At 44.3% G+C, this 26,604-nt stretch overlaps 4 protein-coding genes across 9 annotated transcripts; 1 reads left to right on the top strand and 3 right to left on the bottom strand.

Annotated features, from left to right (window-relative positions):
* Window positions 1–1,731: 1,731 nt before the first annotated feature.
* carhsp1 (calcium regulated heat stable protein 1) lies at window positions 1,732–10,700 on the bottom strand. Of its 4 annotated transcripts, none has more exons than XM_020107647.2 (5): window positions 10,555–10,700; window positions 4,295–4,485; window positions 3,972–4,080; window positions 3,202–3,324; window positions 1,732–2,673 (listed from the first exon to the last, which is right to left on the bottom strand). In XM_020107647.2, exons 2-5 carry the CDS (start codon window positions 4,383–4,385, stop codon window positions 2,511–2,513), a joined length of 486 nt encoding a protein of 161 aa, XP_019963206.1. In that variant the 5' UTR covers window positions 4,386–4,485; window positions 10,555–10,700; the 3' UTR covers window positions 1,732–2,510. The 4 variants fall into 4 exon arrangements, with proteins under 4 accessions (XP_019963206.1, XP_069381108.1, XP_069381107.1 ...); XM_069525007.1 differs by lacking the exon at window positions 10,555–10,700 and adding an exon at window positions 5,774–6,089; XM_069525006.1 differs by lacking the exon at window positions 10,555–10,700 and adding an exon at window positions 4,778–5,181.
* A 1,520-nt stretch (window positions 10,701–12,220) lies between these two features.
* On the bottom strand, window positions 12,221–17,607 carry naa60 (N-alpha-acetyltransferase 60, NatF catalytic subunit). Of its 3 annotated transcripts, none has more exons than XM_069525003.1 (7): window positions 17,371–17,607; window positions 16,412–16,527; window positions 16,125–16,254; window positions 15,545–15,641; window positions 15,006–15,240; window positions 14,440–14,605; window positions 12,221–14,334 (listed from the first exon to the last, which is right to left on the bottom strand). In XM_069525003.1, the coding sequence occupies exons 2-6, from the start codon at window positions 16,519–16,521 to the stop codon at window positions 14,449–14,451; spliced, it is 729 nt and encodes a 242-aa protein (XP_069381104.1). In that variant the 5' UTR covers window positions 16,522–16,527; window positions 17,371–17,607; the 3' UTR covers window positions 12,221–14,334; window positions 14,440–14,448. The 3 variants fall into 3 exon arrangements, with proteins under 3 accessions (XP_069381104.1, XP_069381105.1, XP_069381106.1); XM_069525004.1 differs by having other exon boundaries at window positions 16,412–16,530; window positions 17,371–17,604; XM_069525005.1 differs by lacking the exon at window positions 17,371–17,607 and adding an exon at window positions 17,147–17,238.
* A 1,258-nt stretch (window positions 17,608–18,865) lies between these two features.
* dnase1 (deoxyribonuclease I) lies at window positions 18,866–22,514 on the top strand. The gene is made up of 9 exons (XM_069525001.1): window positions 18,866–18,949; window positions 20,091–20,229; window positions 20,554–20,642; window positions 21,098–21,184; window positions 21,438–21,553; window positions 21,715–21,827; window positions 21,944–22,098; window positions 22,178–22,271; window positions 22,364–22,514. The coding sequence occupies exons 2-9, from the start codon at window positions 20,092–20,094 to the stop codon at window positions 22,433–22,435; spliced, it is 864 nt and encodes a 287-aa protein (XP_069381102.1). The 5' UTR covers window positions 18,866–18,949; window position 20,091; the 3' UTR covers window positions 22,436–22,514.
* A 405-nt stretch (window positions 22,515–22,919) lies between these two features.
* Window positions 22,920–25,929, bottom strand: eci1 (enoyl-CoA delta isomerase 1). Its single transcript, XM_069525000.1, has 7 exons — window positions 25,775–25,929; window positions 24,898–25,023; window positions 24,580–24,707; window positions 24,340–24,486; window positions 23,793–23,914; window positions 23,476–23,654; window positions 22,920–23,273 (listed from the first exon to the last, which is right to left on the bottom strand). The coding sequence occupies exons 1-7, from the start codon at window positions 25,815–25,817 to the stop codon at window positions 23,107–23,109; spliced, it is 912 nt and encodes a 303-aa protein (XP_069381101.1). The 5' UTR covers window positions 25,818–25,929; the 3' UTR covers window positions 22,920–23,106.
* Between the last annotated feature and the right edge of the window lie 675 nt (window positions 25,930–26,604).

Genomic DNA, 26,604 nt, shown 5'->3' with positions numbered 1-26,604 from the left:
TTTCAATGCACTTTACTTTTGCACAGAATTTACATAGATTAAAAAAAGGGTTGAGGAGTCAAAGGAGGACAAATGTCAGTGTTCGATCATCCGCAAACTCTTCTGGAGTCTCGGGTGTCAACAGCTTCGCAGCCGAATCCAAAACAGTTGAAGTGAATAGTGACCATGTCTCCATTCTGCTCCTGTGGTGTCCTCCAAGTGTCCACAAGACCCGACATTCCACTTGGACAGACGTCTTTAGCCTAACTGTCCTCTCTGGATATCGGTAGCATCGCTAACAGACACTTGGATGACACCTCAGGATTTTCATTTTTCGGGTGAACTATCCCGTTAAAGGCCCTCGAGTGTCTTTCTGTCTCATTAGCGAGTCGTCCTCGAACTCTTCCACGATATTCTGTCGCTTCCTATTGTTTGTGCGCAGAACTTTTTTCTAAACAGTCTGTGGTTCAGAGTGGAGTCGGAAAACTTTGTGTTCATCCTACCTGGTTTATCTGCACAGGAGATTTTATATAAATCATGAATCTGATTTGTTTATTTGCTGTTTACGTGTGACAGTTATATACGAGTTTGAATGATTCACTGAACTGCTGTTATTATATTCGTATGCTAGTGCAGCGCCCGTTCTACACCTGCCTGTTAGCTTCTCACAATTTATTTTATTTTATTTTCACACTGATATGAAACAAAGCCGACCAATAAATAGATTTATAATTTAAGTAGCTTCTCCACTTGTTCTTTAAATAATCATTGATCAAATCATGTTTCACACTTTTCACCTGAGCCACTTTCTCCCGACGTGTTTCTTTGTCAGTGGCCCTTCAGGGTCTGACATGGAGATGAGGCGACCTCTGCTGGCCACACCGAGTAAAAGCACATGTGCAAGGTTCTTTATAAGGTCTCTGGGTGCACCACAACTGTTGATGCAGCTTTTTAACTGTAACTGCAATAATCTAAAATAATAAGATTCCATCCATCAAATAAACCACTTATTATTAATAATTACGATAATAGTATATATGGAACCTTTCAATGTACCCAAGGCTGCTCAACAGACCTAGGAAACGAGAATTAAAGGAAAATGTCATGTGGAAATGTTATCACCAGTAATAAATAAACTACTCGTCCAAAGCCTTTGTGAACCGGTGGCTTTCAAGGAGGGAAACATAAATACCAGTAACACTAATGGTCACACCTACTGGTTCCCTGATCGCCTCGACTTCTGAATGCATTTATCTTCCAGTCCTATATATTTATTTTATGATTTTCAATCGTCGGTTTAATTTAATTATTTTATTCTCGATCAAATTATTCTCCACGGTGAAAATGATTGAGCTGAATATAAAGTAAGACCTGAAACTGTTTGCGAAGCTGTAGTAGAGAGATGTGGACAGAAGAGGGCAGCAGAGGTCAGAGCAGATATTACACTGAAGCAAACATGTTAACGTTTGATGTTTTTTTAAAGTCCCACATAAACGCTTATTAAATATTATCCCAAACTTTAAAACGTTGAAAATAAATCTTGTTTTTTTTTGTTTTAATAATCCTGACATTAGTCTCATGATGTCAACATGTACACGTGTAAATCACATGATAAGGTAACATAAACATGCAAACAGGAATATTTAGTTTCTCATTCAACTCATGTAAACGTCATAATTGAAATGATGACGTCAGTTTTCACAACATTTCCGTCACTGATGCATAGAAAGCAAAGACCGACATGAAACGATGAACCAGTTGAAAATGCTTTAATCACTTTAACCCCCCCCCCACATGAAGGTCAGAGACAGAGAAGTTGGTTTATAGACACAGAAGCACACGCAGCGAGGGCACGGCCACATGAAGCGAGTAACACGGGTCAAAGTTCACCAACGTTGAACTCCATGCTGCGATTGGCCTCGCCACAGGAAGCAGATCTTTTATTCGCCTCCTCGCTCTCTCGCTCGCCTCTGAAATCTTTGCTTATGTGTTAAACCTGGAAAACCACCTCCTCTTCAACACCTGAGCCACATCAGTGTGGCTGTGACCACTGCAGGTTATTTAAAGCTGAACTGAAAGTGTTTTTCATTGCAGCGAATTGTCAAAATAAGTAAAACCTCAAACAGCGGCCATCAAATCTCAACACACGAAGGAGGAGGAGCTAAAAACTCTAAAGAAGAAACCTACGATAACGTCAGAAATCTTTCTGTGATCATTTATCTGTTCATACACTCACTGTGTGAGTCCCCAGGTCCCAGGAGGGACAGAGAAAGCCTCACACATGTCAACTCAAACCCAAATTAAATCTCCATCCGTCACCTCAGGACTCTGGTCATGTCCTCTGTCTGTCCCGGTCGTCTCTGAGCATCACACAAGACGCACTTATAACATCCCTCTGACCCCAACGCCCTCAGCTTCACTTCTCCTCACCCAATCTGCACCCTCTCCCTCTCAGGTTGTTCCAAGTCTCCCTCCCCACCCACCGGCCTCGTTGACCCCGTCTCCCCCTCTCTCCCCCCCCCCCTCAGTGCTCAGCTGCTGACGATGTGTCCGGACCAGGTCTCGTGTTTGCTTCCCGGGTTGAGATGGGTGATGGTCACCTCCACCGCCTGGACCTTCTCGTACTTGGGGGGAATGGAGCAGACCTTGTAGCTCACCTCGTCGCCTTCCACCGGCACATACTCGCCCTCGATGCTGGAGGAGAGGGAGAGATTCAAAATCAGTCACGACACAGAAAAAGAAAACTGGCTCCGTTTTCCATTAGCACCGACGCTAATCTGAGGCTACATCCACACAACTGCGTTTTAGTTTGAGAGCAACGAGTGGACGTGGAATCTCTCCTTTAAGACGACATTTACATAATTTACATAATCATGAAACACAGCAGTACAAGTGTGTGTGTGTGTGTCTCTGTGTGTGTGTGTGTGTCCTCCTCTCCCATGCAGAGGGTTGATGACTCTATTCATAACATTTTCTAAAGGACCTGATGAGTCACAAGAACGTATAAAAGAGAGATAGATAAAAGATGTTTTTGATATTTCACTCTTCTTTCTATTTTCTGAAGGACGTCACCACTATACAACCAACCCCCCCCCCCTACAATAATTACAGTACACACACACACACACACACACACACACACACACACACACACACACACACACACACACACACACACACACACACACACACACACACACACACACACACACACACACTTACTCTGAGATGTGGACAAAGATGTCGTTGCCTCCGTCCGATGGTGTGATGAAGCCGTGGCCTTTTGAGCGGGAAAAACATTTACACACTCCAGAAAACACTGGACCCTCCGATGCCCGAGCCGTCCTTTACAGAGAGAGACAGACGGAGAGAGGGACAGGGGACATGGGTAATATGATTTAATGTGTATTTATATACGTATATATATATATATACTATGAAACTCAGCCGTGGGGGACAAACAGAGATGCATTCATTCCCATGAGAGATGCAGGCACGCAGGCTTTTGTCTGCAATTACACACAACACATGCATGAACGGTTTCCTATGAATCCATGTGAACCGTGTGAACGCAGTGCAGGACGAGCTGGGACGGAAATAAACCTTTAAAATGAGAAGATGCGAGACGGAGAATGAATTTGGGTGAAATAAACCTGTGAGAGGTCGTGAGGTGGAACTGTCACGAAAACACGAGGTCCCTGAAAAGTGTCTGTGGAAACTATGATCCTGAAACTTTGTCTCCGGATGTAGAGGAGGACATTTTCTGTTAAGGCCCCGCCCCCTCTGACTGTAAGGCGCCATTCGCCTGTTTGATCAAATTTCAACAATACTGAACGAAGCTCGTGTCCAAAACATGAGAGCAACATGTGGACGGACAGAGAGTTTCCATGACTTTGCAGTTTGTCTCAAGTACAGGGACGACGACCAATGACGTGTGTGTGTGTGTGTGTGTGTGTGTGTGTGTGTGTGTGTCTGTGTGTGTGTGTCCTCACGCTGAGCAGGTCCTGTTTCTGCGGGTGGGCAGAGGGCTGGGGATGAGGTAGCCTCTCATGGGGGAAGGTGAGCGGTCTCTGTGTCTGCAGCCTGGAGGGTGCAGGGACTCTGATGGGACAAGAAACACACGTGACATGACATCACAGCAGTTGAGAGTTTTTAGTTACGAGTCGTTCGCTCTGTTCACATCATAGTTTCTATTTGAGTCCAGATCCACAGAGAACACAGAGCAACCTTCACCACAGACGCTGGTGAAATGATCCGTATCTGTGCAGTTCCTCTACATTTTGACTTGAAGCAGATGAAAACAATATTTCTTTACTTGGAGACACTGGAGAGCGCGGAGATCCTGCGGAGGTCAGCGGAGGGGTCACCGGCCTTGACCCCTGGATGGGCGTGGCCGGGGAGGACATCTCTTGGAGTTGGAGTCACAGTTTAGGAAGGAAGGAAGGAAGGATGGAAGGAAGGATGGAAGGAAGGGGAGGGAGCGTCTCTGCTGAGGTTGTTAAACACCTGAAAGGAGCGAGATAAGACGAGAGATGAGACGTCTTTGAACCAATCACAGCAGCACGCCCACATCCTCCTCGTTACCTCGCTGCTAAATGCACACACACACACACACACACACAAACACACAACACACACACAACACACACACACACACCTAATCATGTCAGCTTGAGGTAAGTGTTAATTAAAAACGTGTTATTTTCCAGCATCATCCCTCCTTCAGCCCTGAAGGACGACACCCACCAAAAAAACTGAGTCAGTGACCTCCTAGTGGCGTTCTTAGAAATCCCATTACCATGGCAACCACAGTTCTGTGGACAGGCCGACGCCGCTCCGACCTCCACGGAGAGGGGGAAAGGAGAGCGGCCCATTTATTCACCCCACCACGGGTCTTACATCATCAGTCGTTACATCACCGGCTGTGTCAACCGATCGGGGACCAGCAGGAGAGGAAACCTCCAGAGATTCATCCTTTCCATCACTTCCTGTTCGAAGAGGAGACGTCTCATACAAGTAAACAAGGACGGACGCACCGGGAGCCGCTCAGTGAACTCAGTGTTTCTCAGTCTGTGCATCCGATGATCTGTTCTGCAGGTTCCCAAGAAAACAGATTTAAAGGAGACGTGTCCTGCTCATGTTTAGATTTTTATTTGAAAATGTTTAAACACTTTCCTCAGACCGTCCAGGTGATAAACCACACCTCCTCCTCCGTGTCAGTGAACAGGTGATAAACCACACCTCCTCCTCCGTGTCAGTGAACAGGTGATAAACCACACCTCCTCCTCCGTGTCAGTGAATGGGACGCGGACACAATCAAAAAGTCAAAATAGCAGTTAACAGCTGAGACTGACCAGGAAGTTGAATAGAGCTCGTGTATCAGCGGCTCAGGAGGACACACACACACACACACACACACACACACACACACACACACACACAAACACACACACACACACACACACACACACACACACACACAGCAGGAGGCTGGTTGTGAAACGCAGAGCGAGCAGAGCTTCTCATATTTAACTCAATAGACGTGATGTTAATGGAATCACAGCCTCTCTGAACATCAAGCTTTCTGCTGGAGGAAGGCAGGGTCAGACACGCACACACGCACGCACAACTACACACACACACGCACACACAGACACACACAAACACACAATACTGGAGGTGTGAGTCAACTACAACACAATAAAGTGTAATTCTTGAACGTTTTGTCTCAGTTTTCATCAACGTCCATACCAACAACACATATCACATGACCACTCTCACACACTGAACATACGTGTGCTGGTGTAAACTGGACACAGGGATTATCGCAGGTTGCTCAAATAACATCTCGTCTCCTACACATGTTAACAAAGACGACAGGGTCAGGGCGTCAGGTGACAGGAGCCTGACCAATCAGCGAAGGCCCAAATGACCCCCATCAGCAAAGTGAGTGCTGACGCCATCGTTTCCAAACTTCTCTGTTGAAGCGTTTCTAAAAGTCGGAGTCGAGTGGACGCCGTGTCTGTAGCAGAGAGGTGTGGGCGTGCAAATCAGACGGGTAAATCATTCACAGGCGTGGAGAGAGAGAGAGAGCAGCGGCCGGAGAACAACAACAGGAAAAGGAAAGCAGGTTTTAACAAAGAGCGCGGGGGGGGGGTCAGGGGGAGATAAGGGAGTGAGAAGGTCTGAGTGAGGTTTGGAAAACATGACAGAGGGAAAACAGATTGAGAGGGGGAGGCCTCTCTCTTCACTGCTTCACCAGGGCTGTGAGTCTTCTCTCAAACGTACTGGAACACGTCTGACGTCCACACCGCTCGTCCCGTTTTCAGTTTGAGAACTCGGGGGGCCGTGTTTTAGCGGACGAGCAGAAACTGAGGTGTTTGGAAACACAACGCAGCCTCCACTGATTCGTCAGGTGACCTGTCACATGACCTCCGTCCAGAAGAAAACAACCAGCATCAGCTGCAACACGGAGAAAGAATTACAAGTGTCACTGACCCCCGTCGTCTTTGCTAATCTACGACAATCACGCAACTGCTTCCTGTTTGTGCCGGCACGTTCACTTAAATGGGAAAGTGGTGTCCAACTGCTGTACCTTTCTTTTTGTCTCACACACACACACACACACACACACACACACACACACACACACACACACACGTGTCCTATGGAATTTTCCATGCTCTCCATGGAAACTGTGCAACTCAAAGACCCTGCTGATAAAGCAAATACCAGCTCAGTGGGTTTCACACACACACACACACACACACACACACACACACACACACACACACACACACACACACACACACACACACACACACACACACACACACACACACACACACACACACACACACAGAGAGAGAGAAGGAGAGAGAGAAGGAGAGAGAGAGAGAGAGAGAAGGAGAGAGAGAGAGAGATGTCCTGACTTCAGCATCTTTATTAAAAAGAATAATATTTAGTCTTGATTCAAGTGTAAACAATGTACAAATATTATATTTTAACACGAGGATTTTAAATAATACTGATCAGTGACGTGTGTGTCTGTGTGTGTGTGTCTGTGTGTGTGTGTGTGTGTGTGTGTGTGTGTGTGTGTGTGTGTGTGTGTGTGGTGTCAGGTTATCAAGGACCTGTATGCAGCGACACAAAGGACGAGAGGAGCTGCTTTAGACACATTATGCAGCCGCTGGAGGCAGAACGCATTAACCTTAAACACAGACAGCCCATTATGAGCTCTGTGCTCAGGAGTCAGCGTGGGGGGGGGGGGGGGGGGGGGGCCCATGTTTGTGTGTGTGTGTGTGTGTGTGACAGCAAGATATGGTCCTGATCCTGCAATCTGATGACTCACCCTCTGATGTGCGTCAATGCAGCTTCACATATTTCAGTCATGCAGCGGCACCGTCGTCCTCACATTGTTGTTTTCAGCTTTGTTAAAATCAACAATTTGTTTTCGTGTCGGACTAAAACTTCATCCATGCGACTTCAGTTCATTGGAAAACTGTATTTTCAAAGTAAAATGATTTCTGTCTGCGAGGACGTTTCGGCTTCGTTATTAGTTTTAATCCTCTGAACCAGGTTGGGGGGGGGGGGGTTCTGTTAAACTAGACGGGCGAGTTTCCCTTTTAATGTTAATGCTGCCGTCAAAATACTGCTAATGGACAAACCCCACATATTCGGGAGCTTTGATTGTCTGTTCAAAGTCTGAGGATGAGAATGATTCATTGAATTAAAATCAAAGGAGGAAGATTCATTAGAAATGATGATTTATTCCAACTGGTGAAGAAGGTGAAGGAGTCACAGGACGCCCTTTGATCAAACTTCCTTCTGTTGTCGATGTTCAAGTTGATGGAAATTAAATCCTTTCAGCCGACTTGAAGCGAAGCTAAATAATTAATGTTGCACTTGTTGTTCTCTCTGGTCTTTGTCTTAAAGCTGATGTTCATAACAGCTGCTCACCACCAGAGTCACGTGGGTTCCATGGGAACCACAGATTTCTGTTTCTAAACACTTTCTTTTCCTGTTTTCCAATAATTGTTTTGCTCTGAATCGAATGTTTCATGGTCACGATTCCTCTCGTCGCCGCTCGGCCTGGTTCCAGGATTAAAACTCTTTTTTTTTTTTATAAAGGCTCTTCTGAAAGATGATGAGCGGAGAACGAACCAGAGCCGTTCTGAAAGTGGGCGCTCAGTGTTCAGCTCCATTGTGACGCCGTTTGTTCTAAACTGTACAGACAAGCAGGACGACAACAAACATACCCACACAACCGCTTCACAAACAATGCAACCTGATATCGTGTGTGTCCTCCCCTGACTTGTGCAGCAACATCATCCGGCTCAACGCAGCTTCCCCGCATGTTGATATGAAGAACCTGTTTCTCTCAGGGAAATATGACGCCTGTAAAGGTGCAAAACCTCAAGGCTGAAAGTGAAGAATCCAGGTCGAGCTGCACCGAGCGGCCGCCCTCAGGGTTTCACTTCCTGGACTGAACGCTGATGTATGACCTTTTAGATAAAGAGTTTTATTGAGATTGACGTAAAGTTTGTGTTTTTACGTTTGAACACGGAGGGACAGTCGCAGGAGAAGACGTCCACAAGGCACAAAGCTTATTCTCATATCAATGGAACGGTTTACTGATCCATGCAAACATCATAATGTCACCTTACAATACCGGTTCAGCAGAGAGACGCTCTGTGGCGGTTTCCTTTAAACACACACACACGTTATAAACTCGACTGTGCTGATAACGACTCCAGAAGATTCCAGTCGTATTTAACTGTGAATACACTCACATGCAGTTTAAATATGATCTTCACTCTGATTTCATCTTCTGTGTCTCTCACTGACGTTCAGATTATATTTGGCCTCTTTAACGATGGACTGGTTTCAATGTCTCCGTTAATCTGTTTTTGTTAATAGTTGCTTTCAGGGCAGAAAACATCCGGCTAATAATTATTTAATGGATTGACTCAGCATTATTTTTTTGAACTATTGAGATTATGGTTTAGGTTTTTTTTGTTTGTTTTTTTGTATATTTGATTTGCCATCGTTAACATGTAGAACTACAATGTGGAGATGAGGCCTGAGACTTTGAGGAAGTTCAACGTGCGTTCTTCATCGTATTCTAACATTTATCAGACCGAACAATTCCAGAGAAAACAATCAGCAGCTGCAGAGAGGACGTAGGTACGGCGTAGACGTGACGCAGAAGCATAAACTAGGCTTAAGGAGTTGGAGGAGTTGGAGGAGTTAGAGGAGACGAGTGGAGCCTCAGTTAACACCATCTCTCTCCTCTTCTGTTATTTGATCTTTCAGATGAAGTCACAACATGTTTCTGAGTTTTTCCAGAGGGGCTTCATGTGACAATGCAAAACAGGCAGCTTCCTGCAGCGCCCCCCCCGGGTGTTAGACTAGAACAGGAAAGTGGGCGTGTTGATGACGTTTCTAACATGCACGCATATGTCAGGATGAAAAAGAGGAGACGTACACGTGTCAGTGTTAGAACGAACAGGGATTCAAACTGCTCACACCATTTTCAAACAAAAGCATGTATCCTCCTTCCCTTATCTCTACTCTACTCCCCCCCCCCCCACTCAGCCAGCTCACAGGGGACTGTTTCAACAGATCACATTGCACAACAACAACATCTTCCCCCACAGGCTGCGAAATCCATAGCTGTAAAAAGTCATAAAAACCACAGTCGGTCTTCACACTTTACTGCTCAGTGGATTCTTTACAACCGCGTTTGACCATGAAGACGGGTCACGTGACCGAATGAGACTTCGACACAACACCGGCGATTGATGGCTCGATGGATGAACTCAAGACTCTGGGTCTCGGTGGAGGTTTGTTCTCCACTGTGACATTCTGGTGTTTCTGCTAATCAACACTGACTCGAGTTGCAATCCGTACATGGTGTCTTGCTGCATTGCATTCTGGTCTGCACAGGACAGAGGCCTTCGTAGAGTCGCAGCACGCAGGTCGGCTGATTAGGTTCAATCACTGTGTCTGAGGTTTGTTGGAATATTGACACACAAAGAAAAATATAAAAAAAAAAAAACCTGCAGGCGACAATAAACTGTTTTATACTCAGCGTCTGTTAGAGACGCGGAACAAGTTCAGACGGGTGTGAAGGAGGAATCTCAACCTTTGAGAGCGACACACACACTGACTGACACACACACACACACACACACACACACACACACACACACACACACACACACACACACACACACTATGATGAGCAGGTAGAAGCAGCTCTTGATCGCCCACAGATCATTTCCCTGAACTTCATGAACTGAGTTAGAGAAGTTTTTGTCTCTGAATAACAGCTTCTGACAGACACACACACACACACACACACACACACACACACAAACACACACACACACACACACACACACACACACACACACACAGTTTCTGTAGTTTGTCAGCTCGTGCCAGTCGTCAACAGGAAGTGAAGAAGAAACTAACGTGACTACAGATGTAGTAGAAGACCTTTACATCCCATAATACGAGGCAGGGAGCGGACAGCTGTTGCGTTCAGGGACCGAAGCGGGAGTTTCTCACCGTGTGTGTGAGTCCGAGGCTCCGGATCTGATCCGAGGACACCGAGGAGTTAGTCCCACCGCTGAGGAGAGAGAGAGAGAGACCGGGACACTGTCTGTCTGTTGTCTCTCACACTGTCTGTCGGTTGTCTCTCACACTATCTGTCGGTTGTCTCTGTCTGTCTGTCTCTCACACTGTCTGTCTGTTGTCTCTCACACTGTCTGTCTGTCTCTCACACTGTCTGTCTGTCTGTCTCTCACACTGTCTGTCGGTTGTCTCTCACACTATCTGTCGGTTGTCTCTGTCTGTCTGTCTCTCACACTGTCTGTCGGTTGTCTCTGTCTGTCTGTCTCTCACACTGTCTGTCGGTTGTCTCTGTCTGTCTTTCTTTTACACTCTCTCTCTAATTATCAATGGGCGTGACTGGTTACGCAGTGACGTCACCCGGGAGCTTTTCATCGTCACTGACGCCACCTTGCGACGTAACAACAACAACAACAATTATGATCATAATAAATTATGATATAATTTTTTGATATAATTATACTTGTTATTAATATCACCAGTGATAGTAGTGAAGGTAACAGTAATGATTATCATCCACTCTTATAAATAACAAGTTGAACTTCTTTATTTGTTTATTACCCAACATTATACAGATTCTCATTATTATTATTATTTTGGAAGATTAGTGTTGTAATGACGATGTTACTGTTGTAACCAGAGGATTATCAGAGTGGTTAGATTATTAATAAAATAGATTATTAGCACTTTATTTATATTATTACTGGACCGCCTCTCTACATATATAATCATTATTCAAAGTGTTTATATAGAAAACCACACGCAGTCTTGTCTCTTGTCTTGCTAAGTTAAATAATATAATATAATATAAAACTCCCAACTAGTAAACTTGGCATGTTGGCAGTTCAATGAAAAGGTTTTGGATGATAAAAGATAAATTCTAAAATCTATATTTCTGATTTTTAAACGTACATGTGATGATGTAGAATCCTTCTGTGAGTGAATCCATGTTTGAATGTATGTGAGGTTTGAGGATTACAGCTGGTAAATGTATTTACTGAGAGAGAACAATGATCGCATGAAGGACGCCCTGACATTCAGCAGAGGGAGACACACACTGTCCTGTGGTTGAATTCTATCAAAGTGGAATGTGTTGCTGATGAAACACAAAAAAACATGTGTACACACGTGTTAAGAAAACACGACACACGACTCCAAAGATCAGTGACTCGTGCATCATATCATCTGGGCTCCAGAGGACGATCCATCAGCTGCAAAATGTCAAAGCACAGACGACTGATGGAAACCTGATTCTTCACGGTCCTCATGGTTTCCCGTGCACTCAACATTAAATATGAATGAGCGGGAAAAAAATCTAAAAATTTCTTTTATGTTCCCTGCATCCGGTTTATGTTCTGAAGAAGGATTGTTGTGGTATTATGGCGACGCTGTTATCACATCTACGTGTCACCAGAGGTTTTAAGGTGATGGAGACTTTTAAAATCTGATATCACTCAAATAACCCCGATGTTGTTGTTTCTCTGTTGGAGGCTGGAAACTAAGTTTTACAAGAAAAAATAGGTGCTATCAAGGTGCATTGTGGGAAGAGTGTTTGCTACGATAACAACACGGAATGACAAACACCCATGAATGAAAACGAGGCTCAGGTTTAGAACAATGTAATATGATCATCACAATGAAATATAAGAACAATGTAAAGTAGTCATACAGAAGGAGGACGTCAGACTCACTCCGTCTTTACAATCAATCAAATCATACATTTTTTATTGCATACACAACGTCTAAACCTTTCTCTTGACAAACTGAGGAATGTTCGCCTTTTTAAAAACACGTATGACACAGTCACCCCGAGCCCTCGCTCAGTGCTCTGTCCGTCTGCGTATAAAAACCTAAGACCTGCTCACGGGATGAAACACTGGACCAGGTTTCAGTCATTGTGAGGAGCAACACAAAACAAAACAATCCAGAAATTAAACTGACAGTGGAATCACCAGTCAACATGTTGGGGGAGCTCTACTATGTTTTTCTTCCACACACAGATCTGACCGATGTTTGGCACTTACAAGGTGCTACTTCCAGACCCACACACACACAAACACACACACACACACACCTGCATGCACACAGGCAAACAATGGTGCGTGACGTTTGTGTTTACATCCGTTTCTTCTCAACGCTTCTACAGGCCGACAAAAAACTCGAATCTGGGCCTTTAAAAATCTGAACGAACAAATGGACATTGCTCTACATTAGCAGCAAGTTTACAGCCGAGGAGCAGAAGGACAGAGACATAATCAGTTACAGTACGATTTAAAACCTTTAAAATAACAATCCCAGGAGATCTCCCTAACTCTTGTATGAATTATACACAGGCAACATTTTTGAAACAACGCAGACAGATTATAATCTTAACTTTATCTTAATGTGCGATCCTCTTTGTTCCAGAGCGGTCAGATTGAGAGCAGGACTCGTTGAGCTCATGTACAGAATTTGTGATGCTCTGGATACTTGAGCGCAGGGTTTAGAGTGAAAGCGTTAATTATGTAAAGACAGAAATCAGCTCTCAAAATAAAAGACCACACACTTTACTAAAAAGTGGGGAAACTTCAACATCACTGTGTGAATGCTCATTACGTCACAAGTACGTGGTTATTGCACACAGAATATCAGATCATTTCTTTGTTCAAATCTTTTTGTTCTACCCGTCCGCGTTGTGTCTCCGTGTGTTTCATTAGCTTTATTCTAAACCACTAGCCTATTAGCATATCTAGATTCACAGTCCAATTCAGCCGAGTGTCAATTTTACAAACCGGAATGGACCCAAAAAAGGAAAGTGGATGGGTGATCTTCCAACTAGGCCTAACGACAGCATAGAATAGACATACATATCAGGAGAAATTTATATATTAGCTTAGTATATATATATATATATATAATATAAAACAGTGTACATAGTCTCTGTGACAGTAGTGAACCGGATGAAGGGAGACAGTTAAACCAGGTTGGATCCTTTAGTCTCTGTGGGGTTCACGGTGTCGGTGTGTGTGTGTGTGTGTGTGTGTGTGTGTGTGTTACACCCCCGACCCGTGGTTATCAGGACCGACGTCACAGAACCAGGTCGCTCTCACACTGCTCAGACTTGGTTAGACTGAGCACCAGACACGGGATCTCTCTCTAGTAACTACAGACGTTCACCATTTATCATTTAATCAACAATAAGAATTTGGATCGATCGATCAGCTCGCGTGTTAAAAGTTACCCTTTGACATTGGTACCAGACGGACACAACATCATGGGGACGTGTTGGAATTCTGAATAAAAACCAGTAGAAAAGCTATGAAACGCTGCAGTGGACTGAGGAGACCTGGTCTGTTGATGTGGATTAATTATGTGTGTTCTCTACTCTCATACACATCAGAGTGACTTCACGCCCAACGAGGTCGAGGAAACCAGAGTTTTACCAGAGTACACTGTCTGTCAGTGTAAACACAACATTGCACTGTGAATAATGTTGCAAAGCAACAACCCTGTTTAGAAGTGGATTCACAACTACAGCTGCAAACCCAGACCTTGAGTGAAAAGTGCCACACAGGTACTGAATCTGGAGAAATATTCTGGTGTGTGACCAGTCGGGCACAGGTTGAACCTGAGTCCTGCAGGGGGTGGAAAGACATACATGATCGAGAATGTGAGCGAGTGTGTGTACATCTTCGTCTGTACAGGGGAAGACTGATGAAAAATGGAGCACCTGCACTCCTGAAAGAGACGGAGACAAAGAGAGAGACACAATTAGACACCTCTTCGTAGACAAACTTGAAAACAAATGAAGGTGAAGCTGCTGTTGCCACGACTCCCACCCACCATGCTGTGTCACATTGTTCTGCTGTACTGGATACCAGTCTTGGAGGCGATGTTGGACCAGGGCAGCAGTGAGCGGAGCAGGGACTGGGCCTGTCGGTACAACCTCTGTGGGATGGAGCAGGGGCTCAGGCTGGCCAGGGTCGAGCCAATGTGCTGGATATAATCAGTGGGACGACCAGTTAAGGAAACATGAAAACGCCACGTGAATATCTGGCTCATCTGACCGACATGTCTGTGGGACTGAATCCATGAAGACCTAAAGTAACAGTAATGTTTGAAACCTAAAACCTGAGGGTTTATCTGAGGAGCTAGCAAACGTTAGTCTCTTAAGAACGTCGCCTGGGTCTGAATCTTCTTCACTGTTATTATGATCATTGTTTTCATCAGTCATCAGATTAAAAACTGAGATACGATAGTTTGATCATCATCTTTCCTCCAGGCCACATGGTAAAGTTTCAATTCGTTGGAGCAACTTCAGTGTTTGTGTTAGAGTGAAAGGTAAAAACAAACTGGTTCGAAACAACAGAGAAGAAGGGACTTCTGTCCCTGCTTCCACAAAAGGATATAATATTGTCCAAGGTGGATGACCCCCGTTGATGTAGAGCACGTATGTGAATCCATCTTTGAGGACCCCTCGTATGGAGTAGTAGTAGGGCAGGTAGTGGTGCTGCCTGAAGTCCCTGTTCTCATAGAATCTGATGGCAGTGTTGTTAGTGGTGAGGACGTGTAGGTAGATTGCTTTGCAGTGGTCCTGGGCTGTCGTCGAGATGTGCTCCTTCAAACTGTCCAGCAGTAGGGAGCCTAAAGACAGAGAGGTTGAAAAGTGAAAGGAATGAAGACGGACGGCTCCTCATCTCCATCAACACAGAGTCAAGGCTGAAAGATGTGTGAGACAGAGACAGATGTTATGTTTTCATGTAGTTATAGTAAAATAGGATGAGAGACTGAATGTATGTCAATGTGATGTCCCTGTGTGTGTGTGTGTGTGTGTGTGAGAGAGAGAGAGAGAGAGAGAGAGAGAGAGAGAGAGAGAGAGAGAGAGAGAGAGAGAGAGAGAGAGAGAGAGAGAGAGAGAGAGAGAGAGCCAGGGGGGACAGAGCTGTACCTATGCCATGTTTCCTGAACTCTTTGACCACTCCCAGGCTGAGGATGTAGGCTACCTGTGTGTCCACAGGGAAACTGGAGGCCAGGATGTCTCCATCCTAAAAAAACAGAACAGACACACGTGGACAATTAAGAGCCGTCGTCCTGAACACGAAGCAGAATATTTGACCTTCCACATAAGAAGACTGTCAACATCTTCTTTGCCTATGCAAATTATCCACTGGGGAGGTGGTTTCCAAGATGCAAATCCAGTTTGCAGAGTCAACAGAGCGAACAGCTTTTAAAACTATTGCCTAAAGTGAGAGGAGCAGATTTCTGATTCCAGTCCAGGTGAATAAACTCCTCTTTATAAGTTCCTGTGTTTGATAAGAGTGCACTGAGTCAAGGCCGCCTGGTTCGTGTAATTAGACTAAAAACAGACTTCTCTATGTCGGTGTTCCACTTCTTTTCAAAAGGCAGCAGAGTGAGATTAGATAAACTGCACCAAGCACATGCTGCCTGACACCGGCTCTACAGGACCCAGGTTATAACCACAGAGTGTGTGTGTGTGAGTGAGTGTTTAACAAGGCGGAACATCACACCTCTTTGTGCACTTTGGTCCGGCTTTTGATCTCAGCCACAATCATTCCCACGATGCCTCCTCTGAAGGTGGCAGCGAGGGAGAAGAACTTCTTGTTGGAGGTGATGTCCTGATACCATGAGTCTGGGTACCTACAGTCAAAGGTCAGACAGACGAGCAGTGAGCGGCATAGAAATCTAAAAAACGTCCACAACATAATGGAAAACTTCTTTATAAAAGTCAAACAAATTCAGTAATGGGCTCAGAGGTGATCCCTGCTATCAATGACACAATAAACATTGTTCTTACTCGATTGGAAACCAATCACCGCAGAGCAGCTTGACGTTCTCTATGTCATCGTGGCAGAGGAAGCGGAGCTGGACTTCACTGAGAGCTGTGGGAGGCACCACGTCACTCATTCACACCTGCTGGACCAACACAGAGCACGGAAAGGTTTTTATGAACCAAGAGAGTCAGCAGCTCCGACCGAGAGAGATGGTTCACCAAAGTTGAATTCCACGAGAAGCCACGCTGAGGATTTGAGACACCACATGAAGCTAATGTTTTATTCTCACGCACCGACAGGAAGTTTCATAGTGTTGCGTAAGCGTGACCGCACCCTCAGTATCAGTGTATTAAAACTGAAACTAAGCGCGAACATGGATCATTATACGTCCATGAGGGTGAGGATGAAGCCTTGGTGTCTCACGACCGTCCAGGGGGTCTCGACCCCTAGTTTTGGAGTCAGTGCTTCAGAGAAACTGGAACAAGCCCAAATAAGAAATCCACTCAAAACATGAATCACGTATGAGGATTTATTTTTCAGTAGAGAATAAACGGGACAATGTCACAAACAGCAGAGCTTCTCAAGTTCATGAGTGTTGCACAGACTCTACACAACAGTGGACACAATCACAGCCACTGGGAGCGGAGTGTCACAGGCTAACAAGCTAGCTGACGACTGAAAACCACAAACAACACGTCACACGTGTACTGACCACAACACACACTTCTACAAACACACAACTTATCTCACAGTCATACATGTCTGCTCGGGAGCTAATGTTGTCAACGTGCAGCTAGCTGAGTGTCACCATCACCTCTGACTGACACACTGACACACACACACACACACACACACACACACACACACACACACACACACACACACACACACACACACACTAAACAAACACGGCTGCCTGCTAATTAGCCCCGAGCTAACCCTCGCTCACGCCAGCTAGCGGTGAGCTGCTAAGCTAACGCACCTTGTTTCTACGCTCGCGGCGGAGGAAAGTGGAGGACGGTTCGGTTCGGCTGACTCCGCGGATCCGGTCACTCCTCCGGACACAGCATGACGACACAACACCGGTTTGATCCCGACTCTGAAAGCCGTGTCATTACTGGACCAGCGGTGCACAGGCTAACGAGCTAGCTGCTTGGCTAACAGCTGGATGTTTTCTTCCTGTTTGTGGCCGCTACTCTACGTCACTGCGAAACCTCTTCTTCTACGCATTAAAGTCAGTGGGTGTCAAACGCACTATAATGCTTTATCGCCACCTGTTGGACAAACGTGTGAACTACGACTGTCCTGGAAAAACTACCTGTTCTTCCACTCACTGGATTCATCCTAATACATACTATATATATATATATATATATATATATATATATATATATATATGCTTACCATTACAAATGATTCTTTTTCTATTATTGTATGATATTCTGTGAATTATATTTGTTTACCTCTACGGAGTGGGTCAAATGTTTTCACCTCCGTCTGTTTGTGTATTCCGCAGGATTATAAAACCACTGGGTGGATCAGCAGGAAAATCCAGATAAAGCTGCGGATCCAGTTTTTTTCTTTCTTTCATCAACATTGCGAGAGAAAGATTTTCCACACTTTCACGTCCCACAGAACAATTCATGGATCTAGAAAAATCTTATTCTAAAATATTTATGTGCTGATGATGAACATCTGGATCGGGTGAATTGAAACCTGGTTTCATATCGGGACCACTGGTGGAGGTTCACATGATTCATGTGTAAAGACTGAGAGCGTGTAACATGTAAACACAACAAAACCAGCGTGTTTCAGAACCTTTGATTCACGATGAGTTTATTTCAGAGAGGTCAGAGACCAATCATATTTTTATATTTAAAAAAAATGTGCAGCTATTGCTGCTGCATGAATGAAGACAGAAAAAATATTAGTTAACAAAACTATTGATTTCAATTAATGGGACACAGCTTTAAAATGTGACTCTGAGAGTCTCAACACCTCGAGGGGGAAATGTTTAGAACTGTTTTATTTGGCATGAAAACCGTGCAAATGAGGATGAAAAGAGCCGAAATGTTCTCAAATCAACTATCGTGTGTATCTGTCACCTGCTGCCTTCTCACTGCTGCTGCGACCCCTTCAGTTAAAAATAGACTCTATTGATCATCTACACGCTGGAGTTCATCCGGTGCGTCCTCTTCAATTAGCTGCATCACTTCACATCGTGACTGCAGGAGTTTATTACGGACAGTGAATCCTGGAAATAACAAATTCATTTACAGGTGAACAGGAAATAAATTGTCGAAGTAGAAATAGAATCTGATTTACAGAAGCAGAGTAGAATTCTCCACTGAGACAAACACGTTGAAGAACCGCTGACTGTAGCCAGGACGGCCATGTTACCTGAAAACCTTCGACACCCCCTCCCTCCTCACCCCTCCCCAGTCACATGAAATAAAAACCTCACAAACCGACAGTTTTCAGAAACGACGGCGGAGCTGCAGGGATTCACACAAAAAGCCTCTGTGCTCGACTGACACCAGATCTGCTCCTCTCACACTCAGGTAGCTGCGATTCTTCCTCAACACAAAAATCTAAGAATGGTTTGATGGAATCTAGTTTTTCTTTTTAACTCAAGATAAATATGTACGTTTTTGAGTTCACTCAACTTATCAAATGAAGTTTTGAAAGAAACTAAACTTCCCAGCATGCATTGCTTCAGAGTTCAAACCCTCCGGTTCGAGCTTGAAGAAAACAGACATGATGTTAACTCACTGCGTCTCAGGGTTGTTTCTTGAAATGAAAACATTTAAATTTAATTTTTATTGCATTGCTGCTTAATTTTGAGAAGCATTTTGTAAGTGCTGGTTTTAAAAGCTGCTAATATAAAATAAAGTTTATTATTATTACTGATTATAGTTTCAAACAGCTCCAGAAGTTGCTGGTTCACATCTTTATGTCGTTGGAGGAACTGAGGACGGAGGAAGTCTGTGTTGGCTGATAAAACAAAGTTGAGCTCCTAATTTGAAAACTTTAAAAAGTAAAAATTTGCTTGAAATGGAGAACATGTACGGTTCACACCAACACTGGGTATGGTTTTATTTTGGCTGAAAAAATATTTCAACTCAAGAAATTCTTAATTAAGTAAGTAAAAATTAAATGTTTTAAAGTTGACAGAATTCTCATTATCAGTGTTGTAACACACTGGATCCGTGTGTTTGCAAGATGAACCAAAAGTCACCACACACACATTTTACAACCTTCGTCACCGTCTTCCGATGAGAGAGTGTCGTCAGGGCGACTGGATCAAACATTCTTCAGCTGATTAATATTTTACCAACATGAACGTCTGTGAAAACACTGAGCTGCCGTCAGATAAACTGCGTCCAGGGCTGCAGGTGTTTCGTCCGTCTCTCACTCCCACAACAGGGACGAAGGTAAGGAGAGGCCTTCGCGGTCATGTGACCCGTCATACAACGGCACATACATGCAGTCGGTCCGTCTGATGGAGCTGACTTCCAATTATATATAGTTTTTTTCATACATGTTTAAATCCTATATTTTTCATTTGAACAACTGTAACTCAACTCCCGCTGGTTCAGTTGTGATGATTATAAGTAAATGAATGTTAAATGTGTTTCAAACAAGGGGAAATGTTTTTCCGTATGTGTTCATGCACATGTATGACCTCTGTGACCCCGGCAGGATGCGTGTGCTGTGTGCTCTGGGTCTGTTTCTGACCCTGCTGCATGTGTCCAGCCCTCTGCTGCTGGGAGCCTTCAACATCAAGTCGTTCGGAGACAAGAAATCCTCCAACAGCACGATCATGAACATCATCACCAAGGTCTGAAACTGTCCCTCATCAGAGTCATAGCATGAAGACACTGTATCCTGAAGGGAGCTGACCTTCGTCCTCCTCCGTTCTAAGTTTGAATAAATACACGAGCAGTTTAGTGACAGTTGTTCAGAACGATTTGGGATCAAACCTCAGGAATTATTTTGAATTTTAGACACATGATGTAACTGCACATGAGAAACAGAGGCTATATAAAAAATATAAATATATATATATATATATATATATATATATATATATATATATATATATATATATATATAAATATAAAAGACACTTGTATCAGAAGTACATGTTGTTTTGTGTTTACAGATTGTCCACCGCTATGACATCATCCTGATCCAGGAAGTCAGAGACAGCGATCTGTCAGCGACCAAAAGACTCATGGAGCACGTCAACAAGTTAGACACTAATACTTATACATATATATTTATATATTTATATATTTGTTATTTGATGAAAAATGTGTTTGAGTGAATGTGTTGACGGCACCTTCACACCGCAGCTCCGTCCCCGATCTCTAAGACTTTAATAAATCTCAGTGATGAACCTCCAGCTCCAACCAAACCAGGAACCTGCGACACAAAAGACAAAAACTACACACACAACAACAGCACAACACACACAAGCCTGCAAACATCAACACACAAACAACACAACACAACAAAATGCAGTGTTGGGATCCCAGATATTTTGTTGGGAGGATGCATCGACCATCTGTATTTACTTTCTGTGGTTTAAACTTGTAAAGATTCAAAAAAACAGAAGCTCAATAAAGCTTTTCATGTGTGTGTGTGTGTGTGTGTGTGTGTGTGTGTGTGTGTGTGTGTGTGTGTGTGTGTGTGTGTTGTCCCAGAGGGTCTCCTGAGTTCAGGTACAGCCACATCGTGAGCGAGCCTCTGGGTCGCAGCACGTACAAGGAGAGATATCTCTTCCTCTACAGGTACAAAGTAAAAACAGTCAAACTTTATTCTGTGTCACGAGCCCACAACAAGCAGCAGTAACACACGACACGACCAGTACACAACGTTTATCCAAAAGATGAATAATACCATCAATGTGTAGTATACTGTAGTATAAAGGCCCCTGTCAGAGTAATACCATATATTGTCTCTTCCACATTTTCTTTTAAATGAATTAACAAACCAGTCCACCTCAGAAACACAGACGTGATTGAGTCGTGTGTATTCTTCCAGAGAGGAAACTGTGTCCGTGGTTAAAAACTACACCTACGCCGACGGCTGTGAGTCCAGCGGGACGGACGTGTTCAACAGAGAACCTTCCGTCGTCATGTTCTCCTCCGCTCACACCGGTAACCTGCGGAGGAGCCGGCCGTCCGCTTTGGTTCGCGCTGGTTTGAAGGCCTCCTCCTCCTCACTGAGCTCTGAGCGCAGTATTTCTCTGAGACATGCAGAGTACAAGTACAAGTACAAGTTGATTAAACACTGTCTCCGTTCACTTCCTGTCTCCTAGCCGTGAGGAGCTTTGTCCTGATCCCTCAGCACACCTCTCCAGACTTCGCAGTGAAGGAGGTGGACGCTCTCTATGACGTGGTGGCTGATGTCCGCTCTCGCTGGAATACCAACGTGAATACCCCCCCAACACACACACACACACACACACAGAGACACACACAGAGTCAATGAGTTAGTGGACATGTGGGACACTACAAACCACAGGATGTCTCCCTGTCTCCCTGCAGGACATTGTTCTGCTGGGTGACTTCAACGCAGGCTGCAGTTACGTGTCAGGCTCTGACTGGCAGCAGATCCGTCTCTTCACCGATAAGAGTTTCCACTGGTTGATCACCAGCGAGGCCGACACCACAGTGTCTCACACCAGCTGCCCATACGACAGGTACACACACACACACACACAATCACACACACAAACACACACACACTCTGGACTGGGCCTCACACGTGTGCACTTGCAGGATTGTGGTCACGGCCGACATGATGAGGGGAGTGGTGCACAGCAGTGCTGAGGTTTACGACTACATGAGGGACATGAGTCTCAGCCACACTCTGGTAAAAACATTCTGTCTCTCATCGTCCTTCTCATCTGCTGGTTTTAAAATCCCCACGAGTAAAGCGTCTTTTTTTTTCACTGTCTCACTCAGGCGTTGGCTGTCAGCGACCACTTCCCCGTGGAGGTGAAGCTGGTCGGTCCGGCTCGCGCTCGTTCTGCCTGAATCACGACTACGACCGGGTCCACTGGTCTCCAGACAGAACCTGCAGTGAAAGACCAAAATAAACAAATCTGCTAAATGACGTCGGTGCACGACTGCTTCTTGGAACAGACACGAGAGTAAAACAAAGATGCATGAAAATAATAAAAGGTGAAGTAATAAAAGAGACGTCAGAAACAAGGAAACTTCAAGGAAGGTCTCAGCACAGATCAGTGACAGCCCCTCGTCTCTGAACCCTCCTGAGGTCTCGTCTTCACAAGACGTGTCTCAAATATTAGATATTACAATATTATATTATAGAATTTTGACTCCTTGTTTTGGAAAGCACTTTATGAAAAGTGTTATATGAATAAAACGTATTATTTTATTATTAAAAAGAAAGAAAGCTGCTGCTTTCAACTGAAGAATAAGAAGAAAATGTCCCTTCACTCAAAAAAGAGACTGAGTCTCTCTGAACCAAACTACAGACAATGAATCACACGTTCAGTCCATTGACCGGATTCATTTATTCACAAGAAGCAGGAAAACGGTATAAAGAGAAATCAGTTAAGAGATTTACTAGTTTTTAACTCAACTAGTTTATAACTCAACTACACATAATACTATTCCTCACTGAATCATTAGTGTCAATGGGCACGTGACACTGAAGGCACGACTTCACATTGTTCTCTCCTTTAGCCTTTTCTCTTCTTCAGCATCTCCAGATACATGTGCAGCGACTTCTGAATGGAGTCTTTGGTGATGAAGCTGACGAAGTTTTTAATGTCGGCCTCTCTGTTGGACGTCAGCTTGTCGATGGTCGGCTTCCTCATCATGGATTTGCTGATCTGTCTGGCGTGATCTGCACAAAGGAACAGACTCCCAGTTATCTGACCGACTCACAGAGCGGAGCGACGTCTCCACTGTCCCATGAACTGATTCTGGATGATTCTGACTCGCTGCAATTAGTGAGAACTTATGTTGTTGAGGGGAGCGATATCGAAACAGATCACAGCAGAGTTTCACTGACGGGAGGATTTAGGATGTTTCCTAACGTATCGTACCTGGAATAGCCAACCACTTGGTCATGGTCTGTGTGGCTGTGGTGAGGACCTGGTCCTCAGGTACCAGCTGGTCCACCAGTCCTATCTTGAGGGCCTCTGAAGGGCTGTAGAGCAAACCCAACTCCAGGGCCATCTCCGTGGTTCGGTGTCCCACTGTGTTTACCATAGTGTCCTTAAACCTGCAGACAGCAGCAGTGACTGTTACGTGACACAGAGCTGAGAGCCTGAGGAAAAACGTCTGACGTACTGTACGTGCTAAAGTCATCATCGTGACTCGAATACAAACCACCACAGTCAACATTGTGTAAGTTCTTTACCAAAACGGTGCTACGATGCCGAGCTGGGTCTCGTTAAGGCCGATGCTGTAACGAGGGTTGTCCGCCATTATCCTGTAGTCACACGTCATGGACATCAGACAGCCACCTGCAGGACTGGAACCCTGCGGAGGGAGAGAAAAGGAGGCTCATCGCTCAACTGCACGACGCTTCTTATTACACTGCACCGCTCTTGTCCTCAGAAGCTTTCTTGAAATATTAGTCGCCGTCTTCTTCTTGTGTGGTACCTCTTCCTCACCCTGACATATTTGTATTTCTGTTTTTGCTCTTCAATTTTGCGTCCGTCGTGCGCTATAAACATCATCAACACGTCCACTCTCTCACGGTGAATCCTCCAGAGACGCTCACTGCGACATTATCCAGTTTTTACAACAGGAAGAACTCTGCTGAAAGTCTTCTGATGAAAACAGCCTCTCTGGATAATGTCAGGAGATTATCCTGAGTTGAGTTCAAACTGATTCTGTGTGATGCAAGAGCAGAATGGAGGTGGGGAGGGTGGGGGAGGGGGGGTACTGTGTTTCATACGCACATTGATTGCAGCTATGGTGACCATGTTGGAGCTGTAGATTTTCAGCCACATCTCCTGAACTGCTTTCCAGAACTCTCCACAGCGTTCTGGACTCTTCCCGTACATCTCCATAATGTCCAGGCCGGCGGAGAAAACCTTGGGCTGACTCTGAAATGAAGCAAAACACACACACACAGTCAGTTTGCACTGTGGCCTCATGGACAAAGTTCTGTCGCCACAGTCGACGAGGTCTCACTGTACCGAGGTGATGATGAGGCCTCGGCAGCTCTTATCCATCTCCAGCTTCTCCACGCTGATGCAGAGCTCTGTGAGGAAATCTAAGCTGAGGCTGTTGACAGGAGGACTCTGCATTTGCATAATGGCCACACCTACAAAGAGACACAGATGCTGATTAACACACAGAGTCTCTAATGACTGATCCTAGAATGAAGAGAGAGGATTTCTGTGTTCTTGTCACATTGGATTCTCGTGACTTTCTATGGACTTTAGAACCAGTCAGGAAGGAGAAACTGCGGAGGCTCTCGCTCGGACAGATGATGGCAGACGACAGATCTTTACCTCTGCTCTGGTCAAACTCCACCTTGATCTTCGGTGAGGTGGAGTTGTTCCTCTGCTGCGTGACAAGGACGGCAGGGACACGACCTCTGACATGACTGCTGCAGGAGGACAGCTGGGAGAGGAGCCCTGCAACACACACACACACACACACACTATTGTTGTTGTTGTTGTACAATGTTCGGAAGCTGCTGTCACACTTTGACCCAAGATACATGACTGCATATATATATATATATATATATATATATATATATTTCATGTGCAATATTTATATTCAATCTTTAGGTGCAATACTTTCTGGATCGTAACATCCCAATGTATATTCTCCACTCTCATGTGCAATAATCACTGTGAATGTTCAGGTATCTTTGTATATTGTTTACATTGTTCTTTATATATATACACATATATATATATATATATGTATATTTTTATTTTATTTCTCTATTTGTATTTGTCTCCATCTTATCTAATGCCCTTCTGCTGCTGTAGTGTAGAACTGTCCCCAGTGTGGGATGAATAAAGTCGATCTTATCTTATAACTTTAATCTGTTGATCACAGTTTTAATGTCACGAAAACAAAAATATCTCCGAGGCGTCAGATTCAATTTCTCCAGCAGCAACGAACAAGTGAAATTAGAAGTCAATCAAAACAAAGACATCACGTCCTTAAAGTTTAAAGTCCCGGACGTGACCTTTGCTCCAGTTTCTGTGGAGCTAACCGAGCTAACGCACAGCTAACGCACAGCTAACACACAGCTAACCCTGCTAACCGAGCTAGCAGCGGGTATTCACAGATTCTCTGCGACAGTAACATTCAGACATCGGTGGATGAAGTCACGACATCTTTCCTCCGACTGTCAGTTTGTCCACAAACCTGAAACACAGCGTTTGTTGCTCACAGCTGCTCTCAGCGACATGTTGTTTCCCTCAGTCCGCAGAGAAACTCCACACAACCTGCACTTCCGCAGTCTACCCGAGGAGAGCGATGACCCGCCCCCTACCTGGCCTCCGATTGGTTAATTTAAGAAAAGTCCAGTGGCGATTGGTTGGAGTTTGTGGACTGACATTAAAATAAGCCAATCAAAGGTTGGGTAGGGGCGGATGTTTTCCTACCTCGGGTGTGATTAAGTGACGTACCACCGCAGAAACAGAAACCAACAAATACACAAGTTGATAATATTTTAAAATAAAAATAATAAATTTAAATCATGATTTCTCTCGTGAGTTTGTGTTTTTTAATGTTAAACTTTGTTTGTAACTCCTGGTGGTGTTTTAACAGAGTTATGTTTATGTGTGAACTTTATATCGTTTTCAAAATAAAGATAATTAAAATAAAACTGTGTGTGGTTCACGTGGTGTCCGAATATTATAATATCTCTATTTATTAGAGAAAAGGTTTCACATAAACAAAGTGAAAATTGATAAAGTCAAAAAGAGTAAAAACATTAAATTAATTAAGTCATAAATTAAGACTCATTTCATCACCAGAATAATTCACACGCTAAATGATTCACGTGTTGTGCACAACACAACCCAGTCTCCGGTGTTTACGTACAACATGTTGCACAATCTGGTCTTATAGGAATTTTTACATTTTAACTTTTGTTCCCTATTTTTGTATTTTTTATATTTTTACTTGCACAAATACACAACATCAAAGTCTTTGTATGTTTAAACCTGCTTGGCAATAAAACCTGATTCTGT

The sequence above is a fragment of the Paralichthys olivaceus genome, chromosome 5, assembly GCF_024713975.1.
Source record: "Paralichthys olivaceus isolate ysfri-2021 chromosome 5, ASM2471397v2, whole genome shotgun sequence".
NCBI classification, from domain to species: Eukaryota; Metazoa; Chordata; class Actinopteri; order Pleuronectiformes; family Paralichthyidae; genus Paralichthys; species Paralichthys olivaceus.
This window is presented reverse-complemented; position numbering and strand designations above follow the sequence as displayed.